General features: G+C 36.7%; 2 protein-coding genes across 4 annotated transcripts in view; one reads left to right on the top strand and one right to left on the bottom strand.

Annotated features, from left to right (window-relative positions):
• Positions 1-2,766, bottom strand: part of aclyb (ATP citrate lyase b) — a 74,445-nt gene extending 71,679 nt beyond the window's left edge. For both annotated transcript variants that reach the window (XM_081392324.1, XM_081392325.1), the window contains exon 1: positions 2,622-2,766. The gene's annotated coding sequence lies outside the window, so the exon portion shown is untranslated. The remainder of the gene's footprint in view (positions 1-2,621) is intronic.
• Positions 2,767-10,935: 8,169 nt separating this feature from the next.
• LOC308707168 (alanine aminotransferase 2-like) overlaps positions 10,936-15,484 on the top strand; it is a 46,272-nt gene continuing 41,723 nt past the window's right edge. For both annotated transcript variants that reach the window (XM_081393384.1, XM_081393383.1), the window contains exons 1-2: positions 10,936-11,060; positions 14,764-14,943. In XM_081393384.1, the coding sequence (XP_081249510.1) occupies positions 14,806-14,943 (138 nt within the window). In that variant the 5' untranslated portion in view covers positions 10,936-11,060; positions 14,764-14,805. The remainder of the gene's footprint in view (positions 11,061-14,763; positions 14,944-15,484) is intronic.

The following is a 15,484-nucleotide window of genomic DNA, read 5'->3' as shown; positions in this document are numbered from 1 at the left end:
ACATCAGATTTCTATAGACAGGAATAATATTTATTGAATTTATACCCAAATGCGTCGATGTAATCATTATGAGCGCTTAGATACTTTGATACTGTGTTTTCAATTCATACCAATAGCCTGAGGGCGCTATTATGCACAATAATAGTCCATATATAGAACATGAAGAAGAGCCATGATCATGTGACATTCCAGGACGTCACTGATACACACAAAGCTAACAAGAGATCGCGCTGTAACATGCAGATACAGACGTTTTGAAGACAATAAACATGTTTGCAATGATATTTGAGTTACCTGTGTTTTTCAAGCCATGCCAGGTATTTCCATAATAATAGATTATATTTATAATGTAATGCTAATCTATATAGACTATCATTGTGCAGAATCCTATACCAATAGTATATTTTCTGTCTGATTTTTTTATCTGAAGCCAAATTAGATCACAGAAGATTATTTAAAATACTCACTTGCGTTATAAAGTAAGTTTGGAGCACAAACATGGTTTTAATCTCATAAATTGTCGTGTATTGATGGTGTGCTAAGCTAACATGCTAGCTAGCCCTAGGTGCACCTGCCACCTAGAAGTTATACTTTTATGATTTTTTGAATGCTTACTGAAATGTTTCTTTATTCAAGAAATGCATTTGATACAGTTTAAAATGTGAGGTGAACTTTGAGAAAAGAAATTAGGGACTGAAACCCTATGAATAGCCTGTGAATAGCCAGTCGTTAGTAGCTATAATGCAGACAAAAGAAATGCATATTTATAGCCATAACCAGGCTGGAGAGGTGTGAATGTGTTCAGGGGGAGACTGAGACTGAATGGGGCTCGTCTGCACCACAAAACAATAGAGACAATATACTGGATAGATGCTTAGAAGATGGCAATAAACATCAGTTGCATTTTAGAGTCAAATCAAAATAAAGTAATTTGACATGGTCTTGAAAAACATTTAACTAAATACAGAGTTTTGAACTTATTATCTTCAGATTTTAAACATAAATGTTTAGACATGTGGCTTTAGCTGTAGTGCATTTCTAGATTGCTACAGTGCCAACTTCAATTTTATTTTCATAAGGATGTTTCATAAAAATTAATTTCTAATAACTTTACAAAACTTTGAAGCTATTTATAACAATTTTTTTCATTATGACAATAATTAATTCTACATTTACAATAAACTGCCAGGTGTCAGCTTTCAAATGAGATCATACTTGTGCTTTTAGTACAAAGGGTTCATAAACTGTATCTGTTTCAGTTTGGGTATGTTATTTCTGGGGATTTTTCAAAAGTGGGGTTGCAGCTTAACAGGTTAATGGCTCTGGGATGGCCCGTGGAACCAGAGTTCCTGGCCAGTATCAGCATTTGAATAGGTATGCTGATTAAATTGATACTGGTAACACGCTGGGGTCTGGGGCAGGTTCCTTAACCTGTATACCTAATTTGCATGCTTTGTTCAACCTCAATGTAAATCCCTCCCCCTAAATGTCTATAAATTTGCAAGGCAACTGTCTTGAGTTAGTCTTGATGATGATGATGAACTACAGACTACTTGGAAGAATAAATCTCTTCTGCTTATAAGATCCATCTCAAGTCTCCTGGTCTCTGCTTTGAAGAAAGAAAAACTTTACAACAGTTCACAGGTATTTTTTATCTTTGGTGCAAGGCTCTAATTCTATGCTTTATTTTAGAAGCACTTGTGCTCCTGATTTAAAAAATTGGGAGCACAGTGAAAAATTTAGAACCACATTCTGATTAATGACAGACATTAAATTTTCCATTACGGGGCGATACTTGCCACCTTAAACTGATTTTTCAAGGACATCTTTTACCAATCTTTATAAATGTATGCATCATCTTTTATGTGAAATTCTTACATTTAAATGTAGCCTATAAGTGTTAAAATAATAATTTAAACTGATATTCCATAAAATACAAGTATTTTCCATTCTGAACAGAGCAACATCAAGAATATAAAGTATTGCCCCTCAAGGCCCTGCTTTGAGGTAGTGAATACCATAACACATGAACATGGTAGGCAACAGTACCAAGGTATGTGAGTGCTAAAGAATTAAAGAGTGATATCTGTAATATAGCATTTAAAAATATAGCCTTTACACTGTATACTGTATGCACTTATTGGGAAATGTTTGATAAACACATTATGTAGGCTAAAGCCCAAAATAAACCTGTTTAGGGTAGGCTACTTCCTGAATCTGATCTTTTATATTCTCAGCCCTGCCATAAGTTTGGTGCTTGTTTGTGGTGATCATGGGTCAGAATTAAGGCAAAACTCTGACAATTTCAGCTGTATTCTGGAATAAAAGTCACACACACACACACACACATATACATATACATATATATATATATATATATATATATATATATATATATATATATATATATATATGTATATATATATATATATACACACACACACACACACACACACACACACACACATACTTCTCCTAATGGACACAGAATGGACACAGAATGGCCCGTCACGGGACAAACACTCCCATTATATTCAATGACGCGGTCACGCGTCGATTATAGAGTTTGTCGCGCTTCCAGGAACAACATATAAGACCGGCCAAATAAAGCCAAATCTTACCGGGCAAAAAGTCTGACGCTCTTGAAGTTCGCAACTGTCAAACGCGATTACAGTCCTGCTGCTGGATGGTGTTGTGTTCTTCTTCTTCTGTAGTTTCCTGGCGGGTTACGGACCATCGTAAAAGATGCATACTGCCACCTACATTGGGGCGTGTCAAATCATGGCTATTTGATACTTATAGGCTATCCTAAGACCAGTTTCATGTAAAAGTGTTCTTCTAAGTGTTCTAACTTTAATTAATTTTAGAATATGTTATTGTGGTATTCTCTACCTTTATCTGTAGGCTATCCCAAGTCTTTTGCCAGTGTTTTTCTATGTTGCTTTTAATGAATGATTTAGGCAGGGGAATCGTTTTGTCAATTCGTTTCTGATGCAAATGCTGTTCTCATGCTGATTTTGCTAATTTGTGAGTTATTTCATTTTATTAGATAATTCAAAGAATTGATCATTTAGCCTAGTTTGTCTAAATTTAGAACTGAAGTAAATTTCTATAAAAGTGGATTCAACGCGTACCAGATGTGGGCCGGATCTGGGCCAACACTTTGTTGCTGTCTAGGTAGTAGAATTAATTAATTATTTATAGTGTATTTCATATGTACTACACCAAAAGTGCTTTACAATGTCAGGTTTCTCTCCTCAACCACCAGCAGTGTGCAGCATCCACTTGAATGATGTGACGGCAGCCAGCCACAGTTCAACGGTGCCAGTGCGCTCACCACACACCAGCTGGAGAGGAGAGAGTGTGATCAAGCAAATCCCTTTTTTAGTAAATTTTTACTATTTGTTTTCTATGTATATTTTTCTTTCAACTTTAATCCCAAATATTTAAATTCTTTCTATATTTTCATTAGCACTGACAATCTCATTTCATAACTTGATTTTGCTTATTTTCAATAGTCCAGACATTCTACTAACTATAAGAAGGCCTAAGTTTGCAACATGTCAACTAACTCTCATTAATTAGCAACTACATGGCAAAGTTACATACAGTCAGTAAAATTGGGGAGCATCAAAATAAAGTGTAGCAGATATTAAGCAGAAAGTCTTCTAATGCTATAATGACTGGTAGCTGACATGTAGTTGCAAAGTTTCATAAGACCAATTTTCAGCATTTTAGCTTGCTGAATTTTGTTATTAATATGCTTAATAAACTCCATCATCAGCATATAGGGCTGACTGAATTGCAGTCATCTCAGTAACAGTGAGACTATCCTACTGTATTTATATCTACTATCCCAGCAAAAACTGCAAGTTAGATTTTTTCTTTTTCTGTAACAGGGTGATGCTAACTTCTGGGTTGGCCTACAAAAATATATCATCACTGCAACACTCTATTGCAGAGCCACAACACTATATGTCACAGCAGATTCAGGACAGCAATAATTAGGGTAATTAGAGATTATAGCCTCAATTAAGGTTAGGAATAGTTGTGGGGTAGAGTTTAGGCATTTTCTAGGGTGGAGTTAATAGTTGTAGTGCTCTGCTCTGCCCTAACTTCTGGTCTGAGACTGTCTTCCAGCCAGTGCTGCTGTCTTGAAACTGCTGTGAAGTATGACTCTGCAGTTAGACATATCTCAGCAGGACTTGCTCCAGTGGCATTTCTCTTTCACTGCCTGCATTTTGAACTAGGCTACTGTTCATGGGCCCAACATCCAGCCACGCAAGAAAACATCCAATCTACCTGAGGGAAGTCAAGTCAAGTCAAGTCACCTTCATTTATATAGGCCTAGCACTTTTAACAATATGAATTGTTTTAAAGCAGCTTTACAGAGATAATATGAAATTACAGTAACAGAGAGTTTTGTCTTTACAGCAGCTCTAGGATAAAGTTATTGTCCAGCTAAAGTTAGTTTTGATTGATTGATTCCCTTTCGTTGCGAAAATCATTAGTTATTAACTTTGGGGCCGCTAACACAACACCGTTCAGAAAAACCTCAGCACACTCTGGCCGCCCATCCGCACAAAACAGTGCCTAGTGGCTCGAGAATGCACTCCCAGAAATAGGTTCCAAGGTGCAAACGACTATCAGTTATCTCTGCGCAAACCTACGCAACCTCTGCGCAAACACCATAGATAGTATAAGAAATGGACACAGCTACCCCATAGACTTCAACGGAGAAAAGGGAAGCAAATTAGAAGCACTCACTTCCTGATGGCTGAGCGTACTGCGCAGACTCAAACTGAGCTTGATGACGTAGATGTGACGTGAGCAACCTGTCTGACAGTTGTAAGTCTTCTAGTAGCTGTGCCAAGAGAAATCTGAATCATTCCCTTCCGAATCTTGCAGAGACAGAGAGCGTGAGTAGGAGCTGTCCATGAGCTAGGAGCAGGAGCAACTTTATGACTCTCTATGGGCTTCTCCCTTGACTTTATCGGACTTTATGCCTCCATGTCCCCCCGATTGACTGCGAGCTTCTCCTCCTGTCTATATGGTAATTTCCAGAGAGTCGCGTGCTTATGACGCAATCGTTAGCCTATTTTTACAAAAACTGCTTCTACGGGGCCATATCGTAAGATACAAGGTAATGGAGCCTTTTATACATTGTCGTGTTTCTTTCGAAATAAACAATGGACAAATAGAGTCTTTAAACACCTCAGATGTAAAGTTATTCGCTGTCAAAGTGACGCCAAAATGAATGGGAGTCAATGGAATGCTAACAGCAGGTGATGGCTTGTTAGCCAATGGCGGCCCCCGGGGATGGTACACTTTTCGGGTGCTGGATTGCCCCCCTGGCAAACACCGATGTCGCGCACATGCGCATCACGTGTTCAGTCCATAGGTATGCGCGTTTGAATATGGGCGCAGGCATGTAGTCCTTCTTTACAAATGAAATCAACCCTCAACAAACTACTTGTCTGGCCTTAAGAATTATTTATCGCGTCCTTGTAGCCACGTGGTGACTCTGTACAGATAAAACGACAACGTCTTAGGAAGACGTGATCAAAAAGGAAAGTCATATTTTACTTTTACAGAAATTATGTTTTATTAACAAAGTTCGGGAGGAGCACGTTCAAATAATTGATCCAATTATCACATCATTCCAACCAGCTGTCAACAATCAGTAATCAACATGTCTATCCAATCAGCATGAGCGGAGACCTATATATATACTCATTTTTCAGCATCCCTCCTCCACCCCGTCTCCTCACACTCGCCTGGTTATTTCCTAACCAGCAATACGGGGGGAGTACTCTGGGTTCGGGCCCAATATCCGAGTTCGGAGCCCTCTCCCCGGACAGCACGCCAAATATGCATACCATTTATTCTATCTAACTTATTTGTAAGTGTGAACTCGTGAATAAATAAAAAGTTAGTTCAACCAAAAATTAAAATTTTGTCATTAATTACTGTCATGTCGTTCCAAACCCATAAGAGTTTCATTCATCTTCGGAACACAAATTAAGTTTTCTGAAGAGACTTGATCGCTTTATATGATGAACAGATTTAATTTAGTCTTTTATTCACATATAAACATTTATCAGCGAACATAAACAGAAGCTAAACTGAACATGCTAGACACGCAAGAACAATATTAACCTCACTGGTTCTTGTGGAAGCTCAAACGTGCTAACACACAAGAATGAACCTTCTTGGTTCTTGCGGAATCTCAAACGTGCTGCGTAACACAAGACTGAACCTAAATGGTTCTTGTGGAAACACAAACTTGCTGAGTAACACAGAAGAATGAACCTCATTGATTCTTGCGGAAGCTCAAACATGCAGAGTAACACATGAGAATGCATGCCTATCATAACTGATGTGTGCGCTGATTAATGTTTATGTGAATAAAAGCCTAAATTCAATGTTCACATAAAGTGATCGCGTCTCTTTTTGATCACGTAAATTTGGACTAAACCACTCAATTTACATGGATTAGTTTTATGATCTCTATTAACTTTTTGAAGCGTCAAAGTGGTAGTTGCAAAAAAAAAACTTTTAAAAGTGTTCTTATTTTGAAGAGAGGTTTTAACTGAGCCTTTGTGCAGTTAATGCTTAATGGAAGGCTGTAAAAGAATATTGGATTGTTCATCTTTTATTTTGATTATATTTCAAATAATGGAATACAATTTTATTGTACATGTAAAATGTTCATATCATGTTATTGCATGTTGCTGTTATTGCGTTCCATGGTGTGTTTTATCATATTTAATAATATATATAAATTATAAGTAGCCTATATTATAAGTAGGTTAACATGAAACTGTTCATAACTCATTAACAACTCAATACATTTTCATTGAAAATGTCACAGAATTGTGCAGCCTGTCCGAGCTACAAAATTCCAAACGAAGTGGGATAACCTTACAGAGGTGAGAATGTGCTGGTTTGTGTTTTTTATGTGTAACTCAATATGCGATATCAATATACAGAATTATAAACTAAATGCTGTGAAAATCATCTCCTAATGTCTATTGCAGATGCAGATATTCATGCTTGTGAATAAATAGGTTCCAGATGCACAGTCAACTTGCTTTCGAGTGGTCATGGACCGGATTTGACTGTTCCAATATGGCGGACGGCCATATGTATAGCATCCAACAGAAATGGACATTATATTTGTGTGTGTGTGTGTCTGTAGGTATATATAAATCTCTTTTTAAATCAAATAGAGCATATGTTAAGCAAAACATTCATTTTAGCATTTAATTCAGACAACAACAAAAAAACATTTTATACACACTAAAATGCAGACACTGAATGAGACACTACAGTACAAATATGTTAAGTGTTCCTTACTGTCCCTTATTTTCCTTTAAAGAACCAAGAACGTTAGAGCCTGATCTGCCGGCAATTTGATTTCCCCTGCAGCTCAGGCTGGAAACCTGTACATTTTTCTATCCTGCTTCCGTTACAAATTTGCGGGGACCAATCACAAACTGGCTTATCCACCTGCCGCGCTATTGGCGGGTTTAATCCAATCCAATTCCAATCCAAAGCTCAATGGCTTCTTTAGTTTAGCAAACAAATCGCTCGAGTGGGTGTAAATACCACTCACTTTCATGTTTTCTTTTTTACACAACCTGCAAAAATCGCTCGATGCCATTGCTGCTTCTGCAAACCACTGATCAATGCTCCAAACCAACACGTTTGTTGACACGTTTCCTGCCTGGAGTTTTCACTGCAAAGTACGTCAGCTGGATCGTTGGTATGATTGGTTGAAGGACTATCCAATTGCGTACAGAGTCATTTGAACTATGCCCGTTGATCACACCTCTTGTAGAAAATACAGAGTAGACTCCCCAGACTCATGTTTAATCTTAAAGGGGTCATATAATGCCATTTTTGTACAAGCTAATATGATTCTTTAGGGTCTAAATTAAAAGTTTGTAATATACTTCAATTAATTTTCATTAGTATTGTAAGAAAACACAAATTTTACCTGGTAAAAAACAGCTGTTTTCAGCACGCCGTTTCAGTGCATGTGTCTTTAAATGATAATGAGCTTTACTCACCCCGCCCCTATCAGAGTTCACAGAGGATGCAGACAAGATGGTAAGGTTAATAGTTTATTTGCAAGAAGTGCGGAGATGCAGACAGATGGTGAGTAACAGAAACACAGAACAACAGTGGATGCTTAGCTGGTTGGTAATGTCTTTGTCTTTCTTTCTTTTTGCAGATGATGTCGGGCTGAAGGCAGAACAGGATGACTGGCAGGACGGATTGGAGAGGACGAATGGCAGGTAGGAATCCAGGTAAGTGTTCGAAAGTCTGTGGGTCATGTCAAGGCAAACATCGACGAGACCAGACACTGAATGAAGGGAGACTGTGAGTATATATGGGGAGTGCTGGAGATGGGACACAGGTGACGGTGATAACGATGATGGCTGAATGAGTGCAGGTGTGCAGGTGTGCCAAGGAGGATGATGGGAAGTGTAGTGCACACACAGAAGAAGACAGACGAACGTGACCGTGACAGCCCCTCTGTTCTGTGGTACACCGTTTGAAATAATAATGCAATAACCATAACGCGTTGTTCATTATAAACGTGGGATTATGAATTATATTGAGAACGTCATACATAGAAAACATGCTGTAATGTACCCTGAGTGTAAACCTTAGACGCATTCATCGTGAAGGTGCAGCAAGGTTTGCAAATTTGCAAAGATCAATACAAATATTAATTTAAAGGTTAATAAAACATTACACTCACTTCTTCTGGAGGTTCAGCAGGAACACGTTGGTACCGATCCGTTTTTATTCGTTTGTAAAGCTGTCTGGTGTGAAATGATTCGCGCAAACATGAAGGAATGTTGAAGCGTCAATCCTCGGGCATATCCCTTCAAAAACAAAACTCAGCCACTGCCAACGGTTCGGATTTAGGAACATCAAAATGACTGCTGTGTTCCTTATTACACCCAAGAACAGAACACCACAATCGCAGACGCCATTCTGCTCATAGACTACGCTCCAGTGAGGGTATCAACAATGACGTGTGGACTATGATGACAGACAGCTGCTCACGAGCGAGGGCGGGTCTGTGTTGAAACGCTGCTGTCAATCACCAATCGTGGGAGGGGCGTCGATTTTGTGACGTCACAAAATCGAACGGCTTGATTTCAGAGGGGGTCAAACATATAAGGAGATTTTAAAAAAAAAAACACTGGATGGATTTGTATCATTTTATGATGGTTGTGTACAAGCACTGCCAACACACATTTCAGTACAATCAACTTGTAAAAGTGCATGTACCATTATATGACCCCTTTAAACGTACAGTATGGCATTTTTCGCCACTAGGGGTCGCTAACCTATTTACAATAACAAAGGCGTAGATTGATGACGCAACATTTGCTAAGAATTATGGATCTTGTCATCAACGTCAAGCCGACCAATCTAATAATGTTTATGGATGACTGAATACATCAATGTTTTTATCATGACTGTGATATGAAGCATTTCGGGATTGCTAAGTGACAGCTATCAGCTCCACACGCGACGCGAGTCCCGCGGATATAAAAGGAATATGGACATTTCATTCTACCGAACTACACGCAGAATTACTACTCACAGGTCAGTTTATTAGACAAATTAAACTTATGAGGTAACGCAGCGCTGTTTCACTTGGTCTAACATTACACTATCACACTAAACTGCATTTGAATGTGTTGAAATGTATGTTAGTTTGTCTGTATGAGACTAGCAGTAAGCTAGATCAACATTAGAATAACATACAGATCATATTCTGACATTTTATCATTGTTGAACTATAAAACATTGATTAGTTTTATGTAAATGTGCTCACCTGTTTAATAAAGTACATGTAAAAGCGGTCGAAGTCTCGGACGTGGAGCTCTCGTTTATATACTGTCTATGGGAGCTCTCTGCATCTCGAAAACACTGATATTGATTCTCGTTTTAGTTCTCCTTTTTTATCCAAAGTCTGCTTGCCATGGTCCATAATGTTTGAATGAAACAACAACAACAGCGTGCAAATAGACATTGCGAACTACACAGTTGTCCGCGTCAGTCGCTTTGGTTACTATAGACATTCTCTGCTATCAGACGGCTCTGGTTCATAGCTCTGGTTGCCATGGCAGCACGAGCGGAAACCAGGGACAACGCGGATATGACGGCATTGGCGGCGACAAAACGGAAATAAACAAACGGGATGTTTCTCGAATCAAATTACAAATTTCTCCTGGTTTGAAAGTTGTTGGAAACAGTCGGGATAATGTAAGTACACAACTAAAAAAATATATATAACATAGATATAGTGATTTTTGCTATTTTTAAAGCAAAAAAGTTACATATTGTGCCTTTAAAAGATTGAGCTTGGTCTGGTGATAGCCAGGCTACAAGAACGTACCTTATTTTGGCAAACCTATAAGTATGTGTCTATTTTGCACAATTGATGTTTTAGAGTTTAGCCTCTTCATAGTAAATCGAAAAATTCAAAAAGTTTAAAAAAATGTTTAGATGACCGAACAGTACCAGAGGGTTAACAAACAAAGTAAATGACCATCAGATGTAATGAAGCAAATGTTGGTTGCTTTGTGTTATCTTTAGAAAGTGGTCTCTGTGTTTTAATGGCTCATGTTTGAGCAACAGCTGTTGAAAAAGACTATGTAATGGTGTATGGGACAGTATATGTTTATGCTGATGGACTGCAGCATTTGTACATTTTGTCAGAGTGCAGCACGTTCTTTCAACCAAATGTCATCTGGGTAAACACCACATGTCTACAAAGATCGAATGTCACTAACCCATGAGAAGGTACAATCCAAAGAGACCAATGTCCACTTGGAAATGTCTTGGAAACTTTCCTTGAATAGAATGGAATGAGAGGGGTGGGCAGAAAAAAAGATCTGATGTCATATATGAACGCAAGGTCTTCACATTGTGGGGCTGTCATTCAAACTTTACACAAGAAGAGAGGGAACAAGAGTGGATTAAATAACTGGAAGACAGAGATTAAGGAGCAAAGGGTATCAAATAAGGTACTGTGCAATTTTTTTATATGTGCTTCAACCATGAATTGTTTGCACCTCAGTTTTCAAGGCTAATGTCATTATACAGAAGTGGCCAAAAGTGATGTGGGGGATATATTTGTTTTTAATGACCCTATACAAGATCAATTAAACCAACCAATTATATATATTAAATATTTTAAACGTGAGGGAAGAACAGAACACTAAGCCTATATTGACTCCAACATAATCAGTTATTAATATTTTGTTGGTTTCTCTCTTGTTTGACAGCCTGGCCAAAAATTATATACACATAATTGGCATGATTCACTGCGTTATCACAAATAAAACAATTGACTCCAAACACAACTACACAATATGCTCACAAAATCTATCACAAATATTTGAAAAAAGGTTGAAGATGTACATTTTCTTAGGCTGGAAATCAAGGGGGTGAAAACTTTTTGAATTTGAAGATTAGGGTAAAATGTACTTATTTTGTCTGCTGGGAAACAAGCCAGTATCTTCTGTATCTCCGGAAGGGCAGTACTAAATATTATCTTGAAGAAAAATCTACTCATCTATATCCTGTTCAAAAATTTTGGCTCCCAAACAAAAAAAAAACAGCTGTGGATCATCCAGGAAACGGCACACAATATTAAGAATCAATTGTACAGTTTTGAACGGGGTCATTTTTATAAATTCAACTTTTATTTTGTGTTGTTGACTATATATTAACATCTTTTATGTAAAATATCTTATTTAATAAACAAAAAAATAACATGCATTTTGTATGATCCCTCTTATTTTGTTAAAATAATTAACATTTTGATACAATGTATATATTGTAACATTATTGTTTGCTAGACGTTAGTGGAACATCCAAATAGTTCATGTGATGATGTGGTTCCTGTGTCAACTTGAGGGGAACTGACTTCATATAGATCCATTAAAGTCATTTTTACTCCAACTGTTTAAAAGTTATTAAGCAGAAATGGCTTGGAAAAGAGAATTTAATTATTGCATGTTTCTAGCATGTCATGGATTGAATGGCAGAGAATTCTTCCAATAATGAAAACATAGAACACAACCTCAACAGTTAAAGGTTGTAGCAACAAAGATTTTACTGTATAACAGAATCTAATGAGAAACACCACTGAAATCCCCCAAACCCCCACCCCCCATTTCCCGTACATGTTTTCAAAGTATACCAGCAATATGAGACATGGTTATATTAACACTCTGACAGTACATCAGTAACAGACATTATATTGAAAACAATGCTTCACAAAAAAAAAAAAAAAAAAAAAAAAAAAAATTATGGGTTTTTGGTTAAAAGTCTGACATAAAGTTCTGATAAGTTCAAGATATTTTCACATTTCATTATACAACATAAAATACAACCCTACTCTGGTCATTTAAAGCTTTTACGTGTATTGAAAAAGGCTGTTGCTAACAAATGGCTGTGGGTCTATTGCAGTGGCCTATTGAAGGTTTTGAGGACATTAGGTTTTATAATGCTGAACAGCATAACACATACTCACAAGTCCACTTTTAAAGCCTTGTTTTGTTTACACTTGTTTTCTTGCAAACCATTCTAGCTCAACCTTTCTAACTTAGATTTATCAGTTTATTAGTATGTTCAGATGGTAGTGCTTTCAAATTGTAGTTTGATAAATTCAACTATAAAAACTATAATTAGTTGAATAATCAAACTATAAATTCTGGAATAGCCAATTTGTCTTATTTTCTTACAAGAAAAACACATGCAAGTCCATCACTTGCAGGAACTTAAAATGTATTAACATCTTCTGCCTGCAACCGCTATCATAACAAAATATTCGCTACCCAGCTCCTCCTCGTCATGACGCAATCCCCACACATTACCTATATTATTGCGAATATCACACAACGTTTTTATTTTTTAATTCTTGTCTAGCTAGGTTTTGTGGTAATGTGAATTGTGAGTCAATGTGAGTTTTGAAAATATGCACTCTATAGAGAAAATCATGCAACAAACTATAAATGTAAAAAATAAAATAATATTAATCTTGTCCTATAATTTACGGCACAAAACACAATGGGTCTCATTCATGAAACATTCGTAAATATACGCGTAAATATGTGAGTGATTTGCGCGTAAAGAGACATTCCCGAAAATTCTTCTCCTGATTCACAAATACTTCGTAAACGTCAGATTTGATAGTGAAATGTGTGTGTGGGTTAATGAATTCCAGTCAGTCGCTCATTCTCTCAATTAGGCTACCATAAATCCCGCCCATTAAAACCGACTGACAACTATATGCATCATATTATGACACGAAACGAAGGATTTCAACGTTTTCTCAAAAGCGAATGAAGAAGAGAAATTTCTCAGATGCAGAAATTTAAGTTTTATTATCAGAAGTTCATTCAAAACGCCACATTTTATTTTCAAGCGTACATAGTGGCGTATCAGGTCCTAAAAAAAAGGGATTTTTTAATGCTTTTACCTAAATGCTTTAGGTAAAAATGCTTGGCAGCATATTATATGCAGTTAATGGAGTTTCGAACAGTCCCGTGAAAAGAAAATGGTTCGACATGAAGCTTGACTGCAACACTTGTGACTTGCAGACTTGTAAAAAAAAAATAAAAAAAATAAAATAAAAATAAAAATAAACAGCTTGAATATAAAAAAATGTAAAAAAATAAATAAATAAATAAAATATATAAAAAAAAAGACTGGATGTTAAACGCACTATTTACGCGTGGCTGGGAGCAGGTGCAGATTTCTTTCGTACCAACTATAACATTTGGAAAATACGAACATTTTAATGAATCCGAAAATTTACGCCAGAACCACTTTACACACGATTTACACAAAAATTCGTTCTGCTCGTGTTTCATGAATGAGACCCAATGTGTTTTCAAATCATGTTCATGTTCAGCCTGGCCATGTTGACATCTGCTAATTTGGCTAGCTTCTACCAGTTATTTTCTATAGGAGTGGATTAGCATATTTATTGTGCTGTCATAATAACCATTAACAATTTTGTGAGAGTATGATGATCTGGCTGATTTTTACACAAAACAGTTCAAACAAAATGGCTGTGATTTCCACAACTCTTTTTTTAGTCATTTTAGTAAATCTGAAAGTGAATTCAGGTTGATTGGATCACTTTTACCAGTCATCTCAATCGCAAAAACGGTCCCAAATAACCTGAATTCACCCTAGTTTGTTTGTGCTCCTATAACTAAAACAGTAGAGCAACAGTTTGTCGAACAGTTCTGTCAAAGCTACACTAAACAGTCACAATTAACGAGTCACTCAGCCACTTCTCCACAATGAATGGTGAGGCTTTTTAGTTATATTTGCTATATCTGACCCAAAAACAAGTAGCCTATGTGAGTATTTTTCCTAAATATCTGCAAACATATTATGGTAGCCCATTTTATGCTTTAGTAGGCTACAGTCCAAAAAAGTACATACAACACCTTTAAAACTATAGGCAATGTTTTTCAAAAACACTTTTTGTTATACTGGTTGAAAAAATCTTCACATCCTGAAAGCAATTAATAATACAAGTGGTTTAAATATTTAAAAATGTTACATTTTCTGTGTAGCCTATAAGTCTCAGAAATATGTCTCGTGGTCAATTTTTTTTTTTTTTTTTTTTTATCATTGTGCATGACGTTCCTGATTATTGCCGTCTTATTTGAGTATTGCATGTAGGCTATGTTCTGTTATCTGCAGGTCACACCAGAAAGTTTCTGAAGCGGAATACACGGAGATACTATGACTGAAAACGGCTGTGAGCACCATGAGAGGGTGCTGACGATGGACACGATGAACCCGAACATTAAACGCGTGGAATACGCTGTTCGGGGTCCCATTGTACAGAGAGCAGTTCAGATCGAAAGAGAACTCAAGATGGTGAGTATCAGTTCATCTACACATAAAATTAATGACATTTTATAGGATGTTCAAACCTATGCCTATGTTCTCTTCTTACGTTCACAAACAGCCATGCAATGCAATCAGATCGAAATTGTATATTTTAAAGTCGCTTTTAAAAGTGGACGCGCCGTCTAAATACAGCATATGCACACCATATTCTACTGTTTATTTTTCAAATGGTATGAAAATGTAGGCTACAATAGATTCACTCAGTAGCTGACCTCATTGTTGCAGGTTTAGTTATCATAACAAAAATAATAGTTAGATTATTTAAACCTATTTTGGATTAGTGTTAACAGTAAGCATGTCTGAATCCGAGAACATCCTGAAAGAATAAAATGCAGCCTGAATGAGCATATGAAATAAATAAATACATTTCCTACTAATGATTATTAAGAAATAAGATTTGTAGTCACTAAATAAAACTGTTACTTTTTATGTTTCTAATACCTACACTGTAAAATGTAATTAGTTGACCTTACTTAAAAAAAGTATGCAAACTCGTTGCCTCAAAAAA

This window comes from Scardinius erythrophthalmus (assembly GCF_964197995.2).
Source record: "Scardinius erythrophthalmus genome assembly, chromosome: 18".
NCBI lineage: Eukaryota > Metazoa > Chordata > Actinopteri > Cypriniformes > Leuciscidae > Scardinius > Scardinius erythrophthalmus.
The sequence above is the reverse complement of the archived record's forward strand: the minus strand, read 5'-3'. Positions and strand labels throughout refer to the sequence as shown.